The sequence below is a fragment of the Gadus macrocephalus genome, chromosome 7, assembly GCF_031168955.1.
Source record: "Gadus macrocephalus chromosome 7, ASM3116895v1".
Lineage (NCBI taxonomy): Eukaryota > Metazoa > Chordata > Actinopteri > Gadiformes > Gadidae > Gadus > Gadus macrocephalus.
This window is the reverse complement of record NC_082388.1, coordinates 27085155-27105178: the sequence shown is the minus strand read 5'-3', so window position 1 is coordinate 27105178 and position 20024 is coordinate 27085155. Positions and strand designations below refer to the sequence as shown.

Here is a 20024-nt window from a genome sequence, read left to right as displayed (position 1 = left end):
GTGTGCGTGCATCTGTGTATGTGTATGCATGTGTGAATGCGTGTGCACAATGCTCGCTGTGTGTGTGTGTGTGTTTGTGTGGGTGGGCTGATGTGTGTGGTTATGGGTGTGTGTTTGAATGTATTTGAGAACGCATCTGTGAATGCAAATGTGTGTGTGTTTCTGTGTTTGTGTGTCTGTGTTTGTGTGCATGTGTGCAATCATGTAGGGAAATACATAGAAGAAGAGAGAGAACAGGGAAATAAAGAGGAAGAGAGACAGAGCAGAGATAGAGAAGGCGAGCGAGAGCTCATCAAGAAAGAGAGAGAGAAACACAGAGAGAGCGAGTCTCACAGAGGGATTGAGGAAGAGATAGAGCACAGAGAGAGGGGGGGTGAGAGAGAGCTCATCAAGACAGGGAGAGAGACTCAGAGAGAGAGGGAGGGAGAGAGAGGCAGACCAGGGAGAGAGAGACTCTGAGGGAGAGAGTGGAGAAAGAGAGAGAGAGAGAGAGAGAGAGGCAGACCAGAGAGAGAGAGAGAGAGTCAGAGAGGGAGAGTGGGAGAAAGAGAGAGACTCGGAGAGAGGGCGAGAGAGAGAGAGACAGAGCAGAGAGAGAGAGAGAGTGGGAGAAAGAGAGAGACTCAGAGAGAGGGGAGAGAGGAGGGAACAGTAGATGGGATGAGGGTAACAGGGGAGGGAAGTGGTGGTGAAATGGAAAAACAATGCTTCCCTATGCATCTCTCCCGCGCCGTGGCCCGCTCTGTGATTTTATGCTAGCTGCCTCCACTGAGAGCTGCACTCCTTCATTGTCATATTTGGTGGTGCAGCTCATTTTTTCCCCGCCTTCGGGGGGAGGCACTCCATCGATTCCTGCGCACACGGCCAGACGGCGACAAGCCAAGCGTGCACGCACACGCTGACGCTAAGTAAAAGCAAGGCCCCTGCCGCCGCCGCCGCAGAGTTCACACGCTGGCTCCCATTACGCAGAGCCCCCCCCCCCCCGCCTCCCGAAGCCCTTCCTCTCTCTCCCGTTCACCGCTTAAGTTGGTTCCTCTTATTGGTGCGGGGGCTCCGATCTATTTGGGGGCGCAGCGGCCCGCGGCGAGATGCTGGGGAGATTTGGGGGATTGGTTCGATGCGGTTCATCAGCCGTTAGCCTCACCTGGCTGTGGCCCGGCCCTGTGGTCGTTCACCCGGGCCCGGTCGCTGTGAGGGGTTGATCGTTCTCCCCCCCCGACCCCCCCCCCCCCCCCCCCCCCCCCCCTCCCCACTGTTGTCTTCTCTGCATCTCTCTGCGTCCCACCCCCTTCCCTCCGTCGGTCCATCCGTCGGTCCATCCCCCCCTCCCCCCCTCCCCCCGTCCCCCTGTCCCCCTTCCTTCCCTCCCTCCGTCCGTCCGTCCTTCCCTCCGTCCTTCCCTCCGTCCGTCCGTCCGTCCGTCCGTCCGTCCGTCCGTCCGTCCGTCCCTCCATCCGTCCGTCCGTCCGTCCCTCCGTCCGTCCGTCCGTCCGTCCGTCCTTCCCTCCTCCGTCCGTCCGTCCGTCCGTCCGTCCGTCGTCCGTCCCAGTGTCCCCGGGGCCGGGCCGAGGGGGGGGGGGGGGGGGGGGGGGGGGGGGGGTGGGGAAGTGGGTCCATCTGGGATTTGCTGAAAATTGAATTGAATTATGAAGGAATTTCTCAGCAGCTGGATTGGCATCGTTTCCTGCCCGACGTCGTGCTATCTCTCGGTGTGGGCTGATGAGAATGGGGCGCGCCATTCTTCCCCTCAGCCTTTTAAATTGAATTTTTCATATCGCCGAGGCACTGAGACACCAGTGGGCCCCTTCCCTTTAACATGAGCAGAAAACCAATTTTATATTATCCACGATGCAGCGGCGTGTTCTGCAGCGGGGCGGCGTCTCCTGTGTACAACCCGGCGTGTTAAAGAGGTCAGCGCGCCTCCTAGCCCACGCCACTCACATGGGGAGGGGGGGGTGGGGACACACTACGCACTATGTGCTGTGTTTCCGCTGTGTGATCATGCGGGAATGTTTAATGTAAGTGAATCTTTGGGTGTTTGTGTGTGCGTGTGTGTGTGATTGTATGTGATTATGAGTTGGCGCTTATGAGTGAGTGTGTGTGTGTGTGTGTGTGTGTGCATGCAAAAACATGAATGCTTAAATGGGAAGCATTCATGTTGTTGTGAGTGCGTGCTGGAGTGCACGGCTGGAACGTGTGTGTGTGTGTGTTTGCACGCCTTACTGTGTGTGTGTGTGTGTGTGTGTGTGTGTGTGTGTGTGTGTGTTTGCACGCCTTACTGTGTGTGTGTGTGTGTGTGTGTGTGTGTGTGTGTGTGTGTGTGTGTGTGTGTGTGCGCGCACGCGTGCGTGTGTGTGCGCGCCTTACTGTGTGTGTGTGTGTGTGTGTGCGTGTGTGTGCACGCCTTACTGTCTCTGGGGGGCTCTGGTCCTACCGGCAGGAGGGCGGGGCCTGGCTGAGAACCAGAGACAGAGGGGGGGGGGGTCCCAGTGAGCCAGGCCCGCCAGAGACCCCATTCCCTGGGTACCCTGGGCAGCGAGGGCCCCTGGGGGTACTTTCCTCGATTGCTTTTGTTTAATATTGTATACGTCGCTGATCGATAAAGTTCTGCCCAGAGAGCCGTCACTGCCTAGCGCCTCCAGGCCGATGCAATATTCATCCTCTCATAAGTGTTATTGGAAATCATTAATGACGCGATATTAGTGTGAAGGGAATCATGTGTGGTCGACTGGGACCCTAGGGAAGGAGCCTAGGGAAGGAGACGTAGGGAGGGAGTTAGTGAAGGAGCCGTAGCTAAGGAGCCTTAGGGAAGGAGTCGTCCTAGTGAACGAGTCCTAGTGTAGGAGTTAGTGTAGGAGCCGTAGGGAAGAAGTCAGGGAAGGAATCCTAGTGAAGGAGCTATAGAGGAGTTAGTGAAGGAGTTAGTGAAGGAGCCGTAGGGAAGGAGATGTAGGAAAGGAGTTAGTGATGGAGTTAGGGAAGGAGTTAGCGAAGGAAAGGTTGCTGATGAACAGCTTCCAACGCGGGGCTGATTCAGCCGTGCACACGTTGTGTGTGTGTAACTTTTACTCACAACGAAGCGTTTCCTATCAAGTCCAATCAGGAGTGGTCTCGATGTGGCCCTGGACCCTCCCCCCCCCCCCCAGGTGTTGTACGGCTCTTTGAGCGCTCCGCGGGTTAGAACAGCGCAGTATGGATGCAGTCCGTCGACCTTTCACCCTAACTGCTCACCGAGCTACCAGACCCAGCCAGGCCGCGGCCGGCGCGCCCGGTCCTGGGTCCTCTCGTCGGGGGGGGGGGGGGGGGGGTACACCACGCAGGAGCGGTGGGTAGAGGCCCCTCTTTAATCCCATATAGCGGGCGGGCGGAGCCGTAAGCCCCTGAGTGGGTCTGTAACCGGCCATGGGAGGCCCCGGTAATCTGGTCGGGGAGAACAAATCCAAAGCCGGGGCCGAGCGCGGTTCGCAGCAGACGTTTCTTCTCATAAACCGCTGCCACGCTAATTAACAATCAAAAGAGCCGAGTTGCGTAACAATCGCGAACACAAGTGCATCCCTATTTGGCAAATTGTCATAGACTAATAATCCTTTCTAATTGGACGGCAGAAGAGTGGGTGGATCCGCTAAGCTCTCAGGCCATTGGATCGTACATTGTGCACCAGACCACAAGCGAGATCAAGGTGGGGTTTTTCATTAAAGGCGCATTATGTCCATAATGAGATTTCTATGTTTTTTTTCCTCCAGTTTACAGTTCTCCTGGAACAGAACCTGCCCTGATGTTCTTAATGTCAGCGCGCCGCCGTGGCGGAGAGAGGGAGGCAGGGCGGGCCAACATCGATTGGGTTCCTCCTGTGTTGGCTCGTTGTTCGCGTGCCGGTCGTGAAGAAGCTGAATCTATCGGAGAATAGCGTTATTACGAGCCCCCCCCCCCCCCCCCCCCCCCCCCTGCGCGTCGCCGTGGTTTCAAAGGGAATAGAGGGCCGTCATATCCTGCCTGCATAGGTTGAGTCACGGAGGAATATGTTTATGCAAATGAAATCCGTACGGCTGATGGTAAAAAAATGGGAGATAATGCTTCGTCAAAAAGTGTCCCCTCTCTGCCGCCCCGAGAGAGCTGGACGGCTCGGGGACGCAGAGGATGGAGGCCGGGTCCCCGGTGGGTCTGTGGCTGTCTGTGTGTCTGAGTCTGTGGGCTCTCTGTCTGTCTGTGGGGCTGGTGTGTGTGTCTGTGGAGCTGCTGTCTGTGGGGGCTGGTGTGTGTCTGTCGGTCTGTGTGTGTCCTTGTTAGTGTGTGTGTTTATGTGTGTTGTTATTGTGTGGGTGTCTCTGTTGTGCGTGGTTGAGTGGGTATGTTTATAGTGTTTGTGTGTGTGTGTGTGTGTGTGTGTGTGTGTTTGTTGTTAGTGTGTATGTCTCTGTTAGGGCGTGTGTATGTGTTGTGTGTGTGTGTCTCTGTTAGGATGTGTGTTTGTGTGTATGTCTCGGTTAGGGTGTGCGTATGTGTTGTGAGTGTGTGTGTCTCTTTTAGGGAGTGTGTATGCGTTGTGTACGTGTGTGTCTCTTTAGGGTGTGTGTATGTGTTGTGAGTGTGTGTGTGTCTGTGTTAGGGCGCGTGGTTGTCTTTGTCCGTGGTCCACCGTGTAATTTATTAAATGTAAAACCGTTAATTAACGCAGCATCTTGTCCGAGAGGGCGGGATGTATTCAGCGGGTGGACCGGTTCAGGGAGATCTATAGCGGTGAATAATTTAGATCGGCTGATTGGATGGAGGAGGTGGAGGTGGCGGTGCTGGTTGCGGCCATTTGCATATCTTTCTTTTTCTCCCGTTCCGAGCCATTAGCCTAATATAATGAAAACGCACCTGTCATCAGAACAAAGCAACCCGCAGAGCGCCCAACAGCTCCGCAGGGAACCAGGTGCTTAGGGTGGAGGAGGAGGAGGGGAGGGGGTGCTGGTGGTGCTGGTGGTGGTGCTGGAAGATCTCCACGGGAGTGCAAGGAGCAAGGGGTCCCATTAATAAAAAATCGACTTGGTTTTCATCTCGGCGCTGATCAAGTGATCATTCCTCGGCGGAGCTCGATGACACATTATTCAAATGAAAGACGGCGAGAGGAATGAAGCTGTGCGCCCGTCTGCACGCGGCCCGTCATCCTGAATGCACTCTTAGCTTTTAACATCCTTCCGCGGCAAAGTAATTGATTTGAATTAATTAGCATTGATTAGCGCGTTTTGACTCTGCGTCCCGCCGAAATTCGGGAATGATCATAACACTTAACACTTAGATGCACAGATTTGTTCAACTTCACACGCACTTAGATGCTCCCGGCTCCAGACTGGCTGATGAATATGATGAAGTGTTCGTCTTTATTGATTTTGTGTGCGTGTGCTGCGTGTGTTTGACTTGTATCATTAGTTATGGTCACCTGGGGAATGGCAGGATTGTGGTTCAAACTGGTTATAGAAACAGTCTTGGTTCTGAAGAGAAGAGTTGACAAATTATTTCTTCGATAAAAAGAATGACGACCAACGGCAGGCGGTAAAGCCTTTCATGGTTTCCAGGTATGTTTGTACCGTTTTATCACTAACTGGGTAATAACGTGCACATGCATGTGGCGCTCACCTGTCGAGTCATCTCATCATCTACTGAACACTGAGCCACGGGGCAGGCGGCTTCATTCTGGAGCTCGACTTCAGATACACGTCGTTAAGGAGCAGGCAGGCGAGGTTAGGGGCGACATTGTGAATCAACCTGGTGTCCTTATACCCAGGGTGTGGGTATCCCCTGTTCAGAGTTCACATGGACTCTGCATAGCCTCCCACCTAACCCCCCACACCCCTTTTACACACTTCTTGTATGTTGTGCGTCCTGGTACTTAATGTACACACTTATTGTGTGTTGTGCGTTCTGGTACTTAATGTACACACTTATTGTATGTTGTGCGTCCTGGTACTTAATGGACACACTTATTGTGTGTTGTACGTCCTGGCCCTTAATGTACACACTTATTGTGTGTTGTACATCCTGGGGCTTAAAAATAGTACATGGCATTGTGCAGCATCTCATCCTAGCTGTCTTTGTTGTCTACGGGGAATGGGTTAACCTTGGGATTGTGAATAATGGTTCTTATATCATTATTGTACCAACAGCGATATTTTGTTGTTTCTCTTTCTTCTGAGAAAAGTCACTCTTGTAGGTCGCTTTGGATGAAAGCGTGCTGAAGGCCCTGAATGTAAACGTCTCCCTGACCACTGGACTGTCCGTCCTTTCAAATATGTTGTAAAGTGTTTGCTCACAACCCATTCGGAGGCAGGGAGGATTCCCGTTGGGGAAGGGTGACGGTAGAATCCTCCGGAACGATCACGGTGTGGAAGGTTTACGGTAGAATCCTCCGGAACGCCTCTCTCTCCGCACGACAGCGGCCGTGTGACCGAAAAAAAAACAGGATGTTGTTGTTCCCCCGCCGCCCTCGGAGGCTCCGGCGCTAAACCAGCAGCTCTGTGTACGCAGATCCCATCGTCATGCCGCCCGCCTCTCCACAGCCGGCCGGCCAACAAACCCACTGTGCTGCCGCAGCAGTCCCCACACTAATCCCTCCGCTGTCCCCCCCGGCCCCCAGCTCTGCCCTGTCTGCCTGACCAACTCCCCCCCTCCTCCCCCTTCTCCTAACCCCCCTCCTCCTCCCCTCCTTCTCTCCATCCCTGCACTCCCTCCCCTCCTCCTCCTCCTCCTCCCCTCCTCCTTCTCTCCGTCTCTGCACTCCCCCTCCTCCTCCTCCTCCTCCTCCTACTCCTCCTCTCCGTCTCTGCACTCCCTCCCCTCCTCCTCCTCCTCCTCCTCCTCCTCCTCCTCCTCCTCCTCCTCCCCCTCCAACTCTCCATCTCTGCACTCCCTCCTCCTCATCTCCCCGAGGCCTGGTGAAAAGGATTTGTGTCCTGCCCAAAAAGGAGCATCTATCTCCCAGATCGCGCCTCCTGAGCTGCTCTGGTCCGACTCTCTCACCCGGGAGGAGAAAACCTGCTGACGCCCCGGTGTGGGCCCAGACTGGCGGCTTTAAGTGGGAATCCATATGCCCTGTTACTTCTGAATGGCCTTGCATGCCTCCTCCTCCACCAACTACACCTCCTCCTCGACCACCTCCACAACCTCCGTCTCCATCTCCTCCTCTCCTCCTCCTCCTCCTCCTCCTCCTCCTCCATCTCCTCTTCCTCCTCCTCCAACTGCTCCTCCTCAATCTCCTCATCCTCCCACCTCCACCGCCTCCTACTCTTCCTCCTCCACCCCCTCCTCCTCCTCCTCCTCCTCTTCCTCCTCCCAACCTCAGCTTGGGCAGCTCAGTAATGGCGTCCTGAACAAAGCTGTGCAAAGCAATAGCATGATTTAATTGAAATGGCAGCGCTATGCTCGCAACAATCTGATAACACCCTAAAGGGAAGGAGGCTACAGTAGCCATGCCTCAGTGGTCTCCTCCGACGAGCCTCGCCCTTATAGCAGGGCTGCTCTGTGTGGTGTGTGGGATCGCTCCACCGAGTGTGCCCAAACCCAAACGATACCAATCAGGGCGATTTGTATTCCTCTTGGAGGGACGATGAACCGAACGCTGGCCTGCGAGGGTGAGCGCCCGGGACAAGACGGCGGCCGCCCCGGCCGCGATAAGACCGCGCCACGCCACCTAGCGCCCCATAAATCAAAGGCCCTAATTAAAGCCAGAAGGAATTCGATTTTTCTTTCCCAAAACACTTGCATCGTTGGTCTGGGGTTATTTTGGGATACAGATATCGAGAACAAAATATATATCTGGAGTGAGATTGACATGTTTGTCGGTCAAAGAAAACGAAAGTAATTGAAGAGGTCTGCTTTGATTTTGCGTTAATAAATTATGCCAGCGCTCGTTAATATTTCACCAGATTTTCTTTAAGGATTTAATTATGTCTTGTGGATACATATATCTGTATGTATGTATAAATATATATATATATATACATATATATATATATATATATATTAGTTTTCCGCCCGCATATTGGGGGAAACTCCCGATGCGAGGAGGAAGCTGGGGTTGAATAAAACAACATAAAAAGCAAACGAGCGTTAATGGGGGTTCAAAGGAATCTGTGAGCAGCTCATCCCGCGGCGGTGCTCTGAGCTCACCGGCGCTGGCGGGACGAGCCTGAGGAATGGATATGTTTTCCACCGGAGTGGCGAGAGAGAGCGTCTCGGGTTCCTTATCGATCTGAGGGAGGAACCACGGCCGGCTCTGCTGGATCGTGGGTTTTACCGCTCTTTTTAACGATGCTGCTGGCCGCGTGTGTGGGGGAGAGGGCGGGAGAGAGTTGGGGAGGAAGGGGGAGAGAGGGAGTGGGGTGGGACGGGGGAATGCGATTATGTGTGCACCAGGAGGGGTCATGTTTCTGTTGTCGATTGGTGGTAAGTAGCCATTAGTAAAGTGAGCTGGGGGAGGGAGGAATGCTGGCCAGGTCGGAGCAGACGGCTACCTGACCAGGAGGCTGCTGCTCTCTGGAACACACACTCAGAGATACCAACACACACACTGAGTCACACACACTAAGAGATACCAACGCACACACTGAGTCACACACACTAAGAGATACCAACACACACACTGAGTCACACACACTAAGAGATACCAACGCACACACTGAGTCACACACACTAAGAGATACCAACACACACACTGAGTCACACACACTAAGAGATACCAACACACACACTGAGTCACACACACTCAGAGATACCAACGCACGCACACTGAAACACACACACTAAGAGATACCAACACACACACTGAGTCACACACACTAAGAGATACCAACGCACGCACACTGAAACACACACACTAAGAGATACCAACACACACACTGAGTCACACACACTAAGAGATACCAACGCACACACTGAGTCACACACACTAAGAGATACCAACACACACACTGAGTCACACACACTCAGAGATACCAACACACACACTGAGTCACACACACTAAGAGATACCAACGCACACACTGAGTCACACACACTCAGAGATACCAACACACACACTGAGTCACACACACTAAGAGATACCAACGCACACACTGAGTCACACACACTAAGAGATACCAACACACACACTGAGTCACACACACTAAGAGATACCAACGCACGCACACTGAAACACACACACTAAGAGATACCAACGCACACACTGAGTCACACACACTAAGAGATACCAACACACACACTGAGTCACACACACTAAGAGATACCAACACACACACACTTAGAGATACCAACGCACACACTGAGTCACACACACTAAGAGATACCAACACACACACACTTAGAGATACCAACGCACACACACTGAGTCACACACACTTAGAGATACTAACGCACGCACACTGAAACACACACACTCAGAGATACCAACGCACGCACACTGAAACACACACACTAAGAGATACCAACGCACGCACACTGAAACACACACACTAAGAGATACCAACGCACGCACACTGAATCACACACACACACTTAAAGATACTAACGCACGCACACTGAAACACACACACACTTAGAGATACCAACGCACGCACACTGAAACACACACACTTAGAGATACTAACACACACACACTTAGAGATACTAACACACACACTGAAACACACACACTTAGAGATACTAACACACACACACTGAAACACACACACACTTAGAGATACTAACACACACACACTGAAACACACACACACTTAGATACATGCTATCAAACACACACACACACACATGCTAACGAACGCACATATGGACATGCTTACTCACACAGACACACATGCACACACGCACACACATGAAGTACACACACACACACACACATGTGATTTCACCAAAACCTAACCCTGCACTTGAAAAAGATCACATTACACACAGTGTCAGTGTCAACGCACACACGAGTCTCATAAAACCACACTTACGATTTAAAGGAGTAATCTCTCTCTTTCTCTGGCGTTCTCTGTCTCTCTCTCTCTCTCTCTCTCTCTCTCTCTCTCTCTCTCTCTCTCTCTCTCTGTCTCTCTGTCTCTGTCTCTCTTTATCTCTGTCTGTCTCTCGCTCTCTCTCTCTCTCTCTCTGGCATTCTCTGTCTCTCTCTCTCTCTCTCTCTCTCTCTCTCTGTCTCTCTGTCTCTCTCTCTTTGTGTCTGTCTGTCTCTCTCTCGCGCTCCCTCTCTCTCTTTTTCTTCTCTCTACCTCTCTCTTTTAAATAAAATTCAGAGGGTTTTATTGTCGTGTGTACTACTGTATGTGAAGAACTCTTAGAGGAGTTTGTAAATACTCGCTCTCTCCGTCGCTCTCGCCCCTTTGAACATGGCAGTGCATTAATAATGGAAGATGAATAAACAATATTAACATTAATACCCCTGCCCCCCCTTCTGCAGCCCTCCCCTCCCCATCCAATCGGCATGAGAAACAAACGTTTGCTCCGTCAAAGCAGTTCAGCTAAATCAAACGACACACAAGTACAAACGCGGAAAAATAGAAACAATGAAAACCAGAATGTAAAAAATGATCTCCCCTCTCTCTCTCTCTCTCTCTCTCTCTCTCTCTCTCTCTCTCTCTCTCTCTCTCCTTCTTCCTCTCCATCTCCCTCTCTCTCTCTCTCTCTCTCTCTCTCTCTCCCTCTCTCTCTCTCTCTCTCTCTCCCTCTCCCTCTCCCTCTCTCTCTCTCTCTCTCTCTCTCTCTCTCTCTCTCCTACTCGTCCCCCACCCTCTCTCTCTCTCTCTCTCCTCCAACCCCCCTATCTCTATCTTTCCCTCTCTCTCACACTCTATCTTTCTTTCTGTCTCCCCCCCCTCTCCCCCTGTCTCTCCCTTTCTCCCCCCTCTCTCTCTCCCCTCGCCCCTCTCCCCCCTCTCTCCTCCCCCTGGCCCCTCTCGCCCCTGACCCTCTCTCTCTCCTTTACCCTCTCTCCTCCCCCTCTCCTCCCTCCCCCCTCGCCCCTCCCGCCCCTGATCCTCTCAGTTCTGTGGGCGTCGCCGCCGTCATTAACCCCGCCTCCCTCCGCCCGCAGCACCCCCACCGGCGGGTCACCTTCTCCACCTCCCAGCCGGTGCAGCAGGACCTGCAGGACGCCTCCCACAGCTTCTACGACAGCGGCCTGGACGAGTCGGAGACCCCCAGCAGCAAGTCCTCCTCGGGGGGGCCCCGCCTGGGGCCCCTCACTCTGCCGGAGGAGCACTACGAGCGGACCACCCCCGACGGCAGCATCGGAGAGACCGAGCACCCTGAGAACGGTAGGCCTGAGACTCCGCCCCCTCCCGCTCCTCTCCTCCTCCCCATCCTTCAGTCACCATGGGAACGGTAGGCTTGAGACTCGGCCCCTTCTCCCCATCCTTCAGTCACCATGGGAACGGTAGGCTTGAGAGTCCGCCCCTTCTCCCCATCCTTCAGTCACCATGGGAACGGTAGGCCTGAGACTCCGCCCCCTCCCTCTCCTCCCCATCCTTCAATCACCATGGGAACGGTAGGGCTGAGACCTGGTCTGGGTGTGTTAGTGAGCCGGTGTGGACCGGTTCCTGCTCCCCTCGCTGGGTGCTCCATGATGAGTCTGTCGCCGTCGTCGTCTGTCATCAGTGGGTCACCAGAGGCCTCTGTCCACTCCAGAGGGTCAGTGAACTGGTCCTTCAGAGACACCCTGCCAGGGGAGTCATGAGGAGGAGGTCGAGGTCAGGGGTCAGACCAGGTCATTAGGAGGAGGTCAGGGGTCGGGGGCCATCCTACGCTGGGAGGCCTACAGGTTAGGACATTGGGGAACCAAACCCGGAACCATTAAGCTGGGAGTCAAACCCACCCTACTTGACCCCCCCACCTCCCCGTGCGCGCCCGTTCCCCCTGAGTAGTTCAGACGGCGGATGCTGATTGGCGGAGCGGTGTTGTTGCTGTGTTGTTGTTGTGCTGCTGGTGGGTGGATGTTTGTCCTCTGTGCCCCCCCCCCCCCCCCCCCCGCCCCCGTCACCATGACACCCAGACCGCCCTGTTCGCGCACGGAGGGAGCGTGGTGACATGAGGCTGTGTGTGTGTCTGCTTGTGTTTGTGTTCCTGTGTGTGAAGGTGTCTGTTTGTGTGTGTGTGTGTGTGTGTGTGTGTGTGTGCGTGGGTGTCAAACTGCCTGTGTTTATGTGTGTGTGCCTGTGCCTCTGTGTGTTCCCCAACATTCGTGTGTGTATGTGCCAACGTGTATGTGTGAGCCCACAAGTCTTTGTGTGTGTGTGTGTACGTGTATCTATCCACATGTGTGTGTGTGTGTGTGTGTGTGTGTTTGAGTGTGTGGGTGGTCTAAGACATGTCTCTGTCCCCCTGTCAGACATCTATTTAATGACCCACTCACACACACGTGTCCTAATTAAAGAGCCCTCCTAATGGACAGCTCGCCCTCCAAATAGATCTGAATCCTCGGCCATCGCCGGCGACCGCTGTTTACGGTAAACACGTCGCCTCTACTGAACCACGAGGAGAGACGCTGAACCGCGGCCGGGAAGCCACGTCTAGAGCCGTAATTACCAGCTGAACCCGGCCGGCGTACAGCCGAGGTGTGTGAACGGAATAAAGGAAGAAGAAAAACCCGCAAAGTACCATCGTCAAATCTATAATGGCCAATTATGGCACTGTCATACTGCTTAAAAATATGGTTAATGCACTAATCAGCGAGACATAATCCTTCAGTGGTCTTTAAACACACGTTGGTAATGAATTGGCACGCTGCATGTTAGTGAGTCTGGATCCATTACGGACTCCTCGCCGGTATCAGGCGCTTCCCTCACAACGTTCTCAAAGGTCGCCCGCATTTAGACGCCTTCAATGGCATTTTTCGTTAATTGTGTTTTCCGTAATATGTGGAACTTTATTAATTCACGGCAGACGAGCGAGGACTCTCCGTGCGGCGCCTCCTCGTTTTAACGAGAGCTGCTTTGCGTGTCTCCTCGTTCCCCCCATCTCCTTCTCCTGTGACTCGCGTTGTTAAGTATTGTTTATCGCCACAACAAAAGGCCCAACCCATAGGTTGTTGTCAGACAGGCTGCTGTTTGTAGCGGGAAACAGGGCGACAACGCTGTGGGTTGGAGAGGAGGGGGAGGGGGGGAGGGAGGGGGAGGAACAGTTAAAGAATCAAAAGACGCGAGCAGAAAGAGGGAAGTGTTGGAAGGCGACAGGATGTGGGGAGTGAAAGCTTCGCCGAGCCCACGGGATGAATACACAAAGACCCCCACGCCAAGCCCCCGACTGAAGGCAGACCTAATTAAAAAGTGATGCCTCGTCGGGAGGAGAGATAACGGCGCAGGCTCAGAGAGCCGGGAATCAGAGGGGGAGAGAGAGAGACACCAGAAGGCTCTCTCTGGTGAACTCCACCTGAATAGTGCATGATGACGCGTTCAGGTGCTCCTCCGTTGTGTTCTGAAGACGTGACACACTGACAGCTACGGTTTCCTGCCGCACACCTGAGATGAGTGACGGGCAAAACGAGGGCCGTTGAACCTCTGTGTGTGAAGGGGAGGTGTTGTGTGGGTGGAGGTAGCTGAGCTTTCTACGGGCGGGGGGGGGGGCTGTGCTTTGTGTTCCACATGTGAAGACTTCACCGCTCTCTGTGGACTCCTGAGCCATCAAGCCGACTGCTAGAACGCGGTTTATTTATTTAGCAGTAATATATATCTGTGTGTGTGCCGGTGACTTGACATAATGTCTGCTTGTATAAGAGATATGGATTGTCTTTCCTTCATCTGTGAGACCGAAGAGGACGCGCTTTGAGGCGAGAAACGACTCGTCCTTACTCTCCCTCTCAGAGATGTGTGGTGTGTGTTGTGGTGTGTGTGTGTGTGTGTGTGTTGGACGGTGGGGGCTGTGTTCCTGTTCTTTAATAATCGTCTGACCGGTCGGTGATAGACGGCCACAGCAAACAAAATCAAACATAAACCCAAACATCTCTTCGTCGAACTCCTCCTCACTCCTCTGCTCAAAATAAATGCTCTGTGTTCCTGTGCTGTGCCTAGAGGAGTTCTGGTTAGTCACAGCCAGTAGCTAGTTATACCAAGTAGCTAGTTATACCCAGCAGCTAGTTATACCCAGTAGCTAGTTATACCAGTTGCTAGTTAGACCAGTAGATAGTTAAACCAGTAGCTAGTTATGCCCAGTAGTCAATTATACCCAGTAGTCAATACCCAGTAGCTAGTTATACTAGTAGCTTGTTATTCCAGTAGCTAGTTAAACCACTAGCTAGTTATACCCAGTAGCTAGTTGTAGCTAGTTATACCCAGTAGCTAGTTGTAGCTAGATATACCCAGTAGCTAGCTGTAGCTAGTTATTCCCAGTAGCTAGCTGTACCCAGTTCCTTTCTACTGGGAGTCTAACACCGTAACCACCACCACCTTCCTCCCCTATCCTGGGTAGAGTGGGGGTACATTCTTCCTTCCTCCCCTATCCTGGGTAGAGTGTGGGTACATTCTTCCGTACTGTTTTAAATTCACTGATACTACTTTTGCACAGAGGCCATCTTGGTATTGACGGCACGCAGAGGCAGTGATTTTACGACCACTCTAAGACCACAAGATTTACCGTCGACAAAATGTTTGACAGGGAAAGTTTTTTACATTTCATGCCACAGTAATTCACTCCAGGGTTGGTGTTATTGATGTCGCTGGCTCGAGGGCCGCTTGAGTAAGCCACTAGCATTGTCTCGCTGGTGTTGTAGCGCTGTAGCGTTGGTAGCATTGTGCTAATTTAAAGCGAATCACCCTAGCATCGATGCCGCCCGCACGCAGTTCAGGGGGGACAGGACGCCCAGCATCATGGGGATCAGACACACTCAGCGCTTAGGAAGCCCTCGACCCCCGATTGTGTTTTTCTTTCTCTGAAACCGTCGGTTGAAGCATCCAAATTGTGGAGTGCTTGTTAATTATTCAATCCAGACTTGTGTTGTATGTACTTATCCAATCCCGCAATGTGTCATGGCATTTCAGTGCGAAGGCAGAGTGCGCACAACAGTAAAAGGTATTAAATTACATGTGCAATATACAGTACAATATACTGCACATGTACATATTTACATGTGCAGTATATATGTAAAACGTCAACACACTTATGAGCGAAAGGTTCATAGTTATTCAACCAACGCAAACACACACACAGACAACCCCCCCCCCACACACACACACACACACACACTTCCACACACACAGCTATTAAAAAACACACACGCTATAATTACATGTTAGACTTCTCCACAGCTGGGCTGTGGAGGCTGCATGATGGATTGTGTTCGCAGAACTCCAAATTGTGACCCTTTTAGCTTCCCAATTTCCTAGCGTTGCAAGCTGTGACAAGACTCTCAGTCTTCCTGTGTAATAACAATCCCTGGAGCCCGCAACCAAGATGGCCGCCCCCGTAGAGGGGCTTTCCGTGCATCCCGGCGCCGCCGAACCAAACGCATCGTCGTCGGTGTCTGATCTGATATTCCTAGGCTAACTCACCTCGCACGTGATTGGACGGCCCGCAGCAACGCCCGTTTTTAAATAGACTTCTCCCTTTAATTGATTCATCCATTCATAGGGTAATGCTAGTGCCCACTGTGCCAACATCACATTTAAGATGCTGTTTGATCGTAGTGCATTGTGGGTAATTTTGCTGGCGCACTCTGACCTTTAATAAAGTAGGCTGCCGCGCTTCCCTTCAGGGGCCAGACTGCTGCCATAGCGCGGTGTGAGATGAAGCCCCCCTCATACTCCCCTTAATTGCGACCAACAAGAGGATAATTGGTTTGAGCCAATCAACAAACAATCCAAGTCTGGGTTTCGCCGTCGGTGTCCATGGAAACCAGACCTTACCCAGGGAGGATGCTACGACCGCCAGCTAATCGCACCAGAACCTAGCAGGGATACATTTTTACTAATATAAGCTTAGAATTAAAGCAAAATGATAGCTGTAGGCTTTTTCATATATTTCATATATGCATTTTTTTTCTTTTTTTGCATACATTTTGCATAATCATGGTCTTATTCAAATGCGTTATCTCTTTTTAATTATTTTCCTGTCCTGCTGCTGTGACAGCTAAATATCCCGTCCGGGACGAATAAAGTTGATCTTATCTTATGGTATCTTACTGCAAAATAATTTCACATATTGCCGTTCTAATACAACATAAAAGTCATTGTTTGTCTGTATGTTGTTCGAACAATCCTTGTCATAGTCAATGTAAACATGTGTTTATTGGAAAGATATTCAGCTGAATATGTCTTTAGTATCTTCCTCATCCAGCTCTCCTTCCCCTCCCGCTCTCCTCTCCGTTCTCTCTCTTCTCTGTTCTGTCTCTCCTCTTCCTCATCTCCCCTGAACTCCCTCCTCCCCTCTCTCCTCTCCTCTCTCCTCTCCTCCCTTCACTCTTACCTCCCCTCTCCCCATCTCCTCTCCTCTCCTCTCCTCTCCTCTCCTCTCCTCTCCTCTCCTCTCCTCTCCTCTCCTCTCCTCTCCTCTCCTCCCTTCACTCCCTCCCTACCCTCCCCTCCCTCTCCCCTCCTCTCCCCTCCTCCCTACCATCCCCTCTTCTAACCCTCCCTCCCCTCCCTCTCGTCCTCTCCTCTCCCTCCCCTCCCCTCCCCTCCTCCCTCCCCTCCCCTCCCTCCCTCCCTCCCCTCTCCCCTCCCCAGGCTGTGCTGTGCTGCTGGAGTGCTCTACATTACAGGCTCCCCTGTGTATTTCTCCTCTGTTGTTTTCAGCTGCATAGAGCCCACAGAGCTCAACTGTTGCTTCTTTATCTCAGTTACAATATTTACCCTTTCCATTTCTATTTGTTTGTCCTCCACATAGTCTCTCTCTCTCTCTCTCTCTCTCTCTCTCTCTCTCTCTCTCTCTCTCTCTCTCTCTCTCTCTCTCTCTCTCCTTCTTCCTCTCCATCTCCCTCTCTCTCTCTCTCTCTCTCTCTCTCTCTCTCTCTCTCTCTCTCTCTCTCTCTCTCTCTCTCTCTCTCGCTCTCTCTAAATTCTTATCTTGGTATCTCCACCTCTTTCATTGTCTCTCTATCACTCCCATTATCTCGCTTTATCTTTTTATCTGTGTCTGTCCATCCATCGGTCGCTCTTTACCTCCCCCCTCTCTATCTATCAATCTCTGTGTCCCTCTCTCGTTCTCTCTCTCTGTCCTCCCTCCCTATATCCCCCCTCTCTCCGTGGTTTATGGTGTTGTGTGTATCTCTAAGTGCAAATGGCGGCATCGATGCTTGTATGCGCTATGTTGGGGGATGGGGGGGGGGGGGTGGAATCGCTGGCTGAGGCGGTAAATCACTTTGATTACAGCAGTATATTACTTTAATAGACTCTTATCGTAATCACAGCACGCAAGCAGACTCACTTCAGATTGACCACCTCGGCGTCGAGCCGTGATGCCCGCGCGTCGGGCGGCAGGACGGAGTGTCACTTATGGCTAAAGCCCTCATTTTGGCTTTCAATTTCACCGTCGTTTTCTTACATTAAAGGAAATTCAAACCATAAAGGAACGGATTTGAGATGAGAAGCAATGCAGAGGGATGCATAATAGCAGGGCTATGGTTTGATCCTGGTCAGATGCTGAATTAGAGGCGTGTAGAATGCTGGTGTATCCACCGAACCAAAGGTTCAGGGTGAGTTTTATACTAAAGAGAGCGTCAAGACAAAAGAACAGATGCAGTGTCTCCGTTGATAAGGAGTATCCCCCTGGCTACGTCCCAGACGGCCATTTGGTTCGTCCTTGTAGGGACATAAACAAATGGAGGTTTGTTGTTAATATTTTGGACGTGATTTAAATTATCACTAGAATTGCCTTCTATCGGTTAAACTATTGTATGCTTTAATTGTTTCTGCAGTGTTGGGTTAACAGGTAACGTTTATCGTCATGGTTGTACCCCTTAAACTCTGATGGTAGCAAGGAGAGTTAGCATGAACTGCAACATCGCACCCTCTCTCTACAAAAGGTTGGGGAAAGGCATTTTTAACATTCGACTAGTTGATTGGAACAAGCTGAAACCGGGTGTTTTATCTTCACAACTCAAAGTAAAGGTCCTCTTCCAATTTGACCAAGAGTTTTTATAAATTCCCTACCAGGGTTGATACGAAATCAAATTAAACAATGCTAGTGGCTAACCCTAACTTTACTGATAGAGCACTTTTCACACACAACATGAGAGTCAGCGGCTGCTTAACAAGGAAACCACGGCGGGAACACGGAGGGATTAAACAACAGCCCTCCCACATAAAGCGGGGAAGCTGAACCTAAAAAGTGTTATCTTAAAAGGTAACAATTTGAAAACCATTAAACGCTGCATTGGTCATTCGTCAGCCTGCGCGCGCTGAGTCCAGCGGCCGTGTGAATAAAAGGCCCGCAGGAGAACTGTTAGCTTAGCTCCGGCGCCATCCATTATCCTGACACAACACGCTTGTCCTTATATTAGAAGCACCGGCGGAACACCTTTGTCCACCTGCACTTTACAGTCAGCACTTTTTCAAAATGTAAAGAACAACACAGAGTGTGTCTGGACCAAATTAAGAAAAGAGAAGAAAAAGTGCCAAGACAGACGAAATGTCGTCCCTCTTTTGAGAAGACATTTCCCTCAAAGAGGGAGGAATGTTATTCTTTGAAACATGAATTTGGATTAATGCGGTTTGAAGGCTTGAGAAATAGGGTCTTTGGACCTCAGCCAAAGCGTTTGAGTCTGTGTGTTTCAGGCGCCCACTGGGCAGAAGAAATCTAAGTGGACTATTGATATTCCACCTGAGCCAACGCGAGCCTGTTTATCGGAATAACCACGACCCGTTTGAGGGGAGGAATGTTTTTTTCCAGCTCGAGAAACATATTTCTCTCCATGGCCGTTATTCAGCGGATGTCTCGATAAAGACACACTATCATTACCCAGCACAAAGGCATCCGCAGAGTGGGAGAGACCATCGCAATCTTCTCTCTCGCTTGACTCAGCCTTCAATGTTTCTTTTTCCAATTTAATTTAAAGCCCTTCTTTTTTCCAGTTAGACGGATCGCGTCTACATCAGCTGTGGCAATGATACTTTAAGTGAACCCTTAATGGCTCCCAACACATCCCTGCACTTAACTGGTGTGTTTGGTATCTGATGAAAGTCCTGAAGCGTGGCGAGGGAATTTCCTCGGTCCGGCCTCACGCTCCACCGCGTGTTTTAGATTTGAGCTTTTTTTCCTTCCCGATACCGATCCCAATTCCTGAACTTGAGTATCGGCCGACATCGAAGACAGAATACAGATTCTAGCATTGCAACTACCGACAGCACTTGTTCTCATTGAAGAGGTCTCCTATGATGACAGCAATCTTAAGTCGGTTCACTTGCTGTCGACAATTATTTTTGTTCAGAACTAGATCATTGACATTAATAATAACAAATTGTTATAATCCATTTGTATTCTTTTAGTTAAGCGTGAGCATCCATGTTTTTCCAACTTGGTAGCCCGAACGCACGAAGGTCCGAGATGACCTGCTTCCCATTCCGACTTTCCACTTCCTCCGATACCAGAATCGGAGGAATTTCCGATACTGGTGTCAGTATCGGAACAGATCTGGTTCTAGATTGAACCGGCTACAGCTACCCCTCTCTTGAGTGGTGGTGAGTGGTCGGTATAAGATGAGCGAGTCGGGGCACACACACAGATAAATCTGGGCAGTGTTTACACGTCTCCTGTCAGCTGGGGGCCCGGCCAGTGTTGTTCTGTATCGGGCTTCACGTCCTTGTGAAAGAAGGGGGGCATAAAATGTTCCATAAAATGAGATAAACGCTGAACACATTTGATAAACCTAAGGGCCTTTGATGTTTCGCGCCGTGATTCATATTCATGTGATTCATCTGGATTTATTTGGGAGATTATTTTAGGTATATATAAAAAATCTCAGTCTTTGAAACCCGATTGAAACATCATGAACTACATACACATCGCACATACAGAGGTAAATAAAGAGCTGTCATAATGTTTGCTGTTATGAATATGGAGTGATT

At 51.2% G+C, this 20024-nt stretch overlaps 1 protein-coding gene across 1 annotated transcript in view; it reads left to right on the top strand.

Annotated features, from left to right (window-relative positions):
- pcdh1a (protocadherin 1a) overlaps positions 1 to 11696 on the top strand; it is a 50557-nt gene extending 38861 nt beyond the window's left edge. The window contains exon 3 of the mRNA XM_060056108.1: positions 11066 to 11696. Within this exon, the coding sequence (XP_059912091.1) occupies positions 11066 to 11359 (294 nt within the window). The 3' untranslated portion in view covers positions 11360 to 11696. The remainder of the gene's footprint in view (positions 1 to 11065) is intronic.
- The last annotated feature ends 8328 nt before the right edge of the window (positions 11697 to 20024 follow it).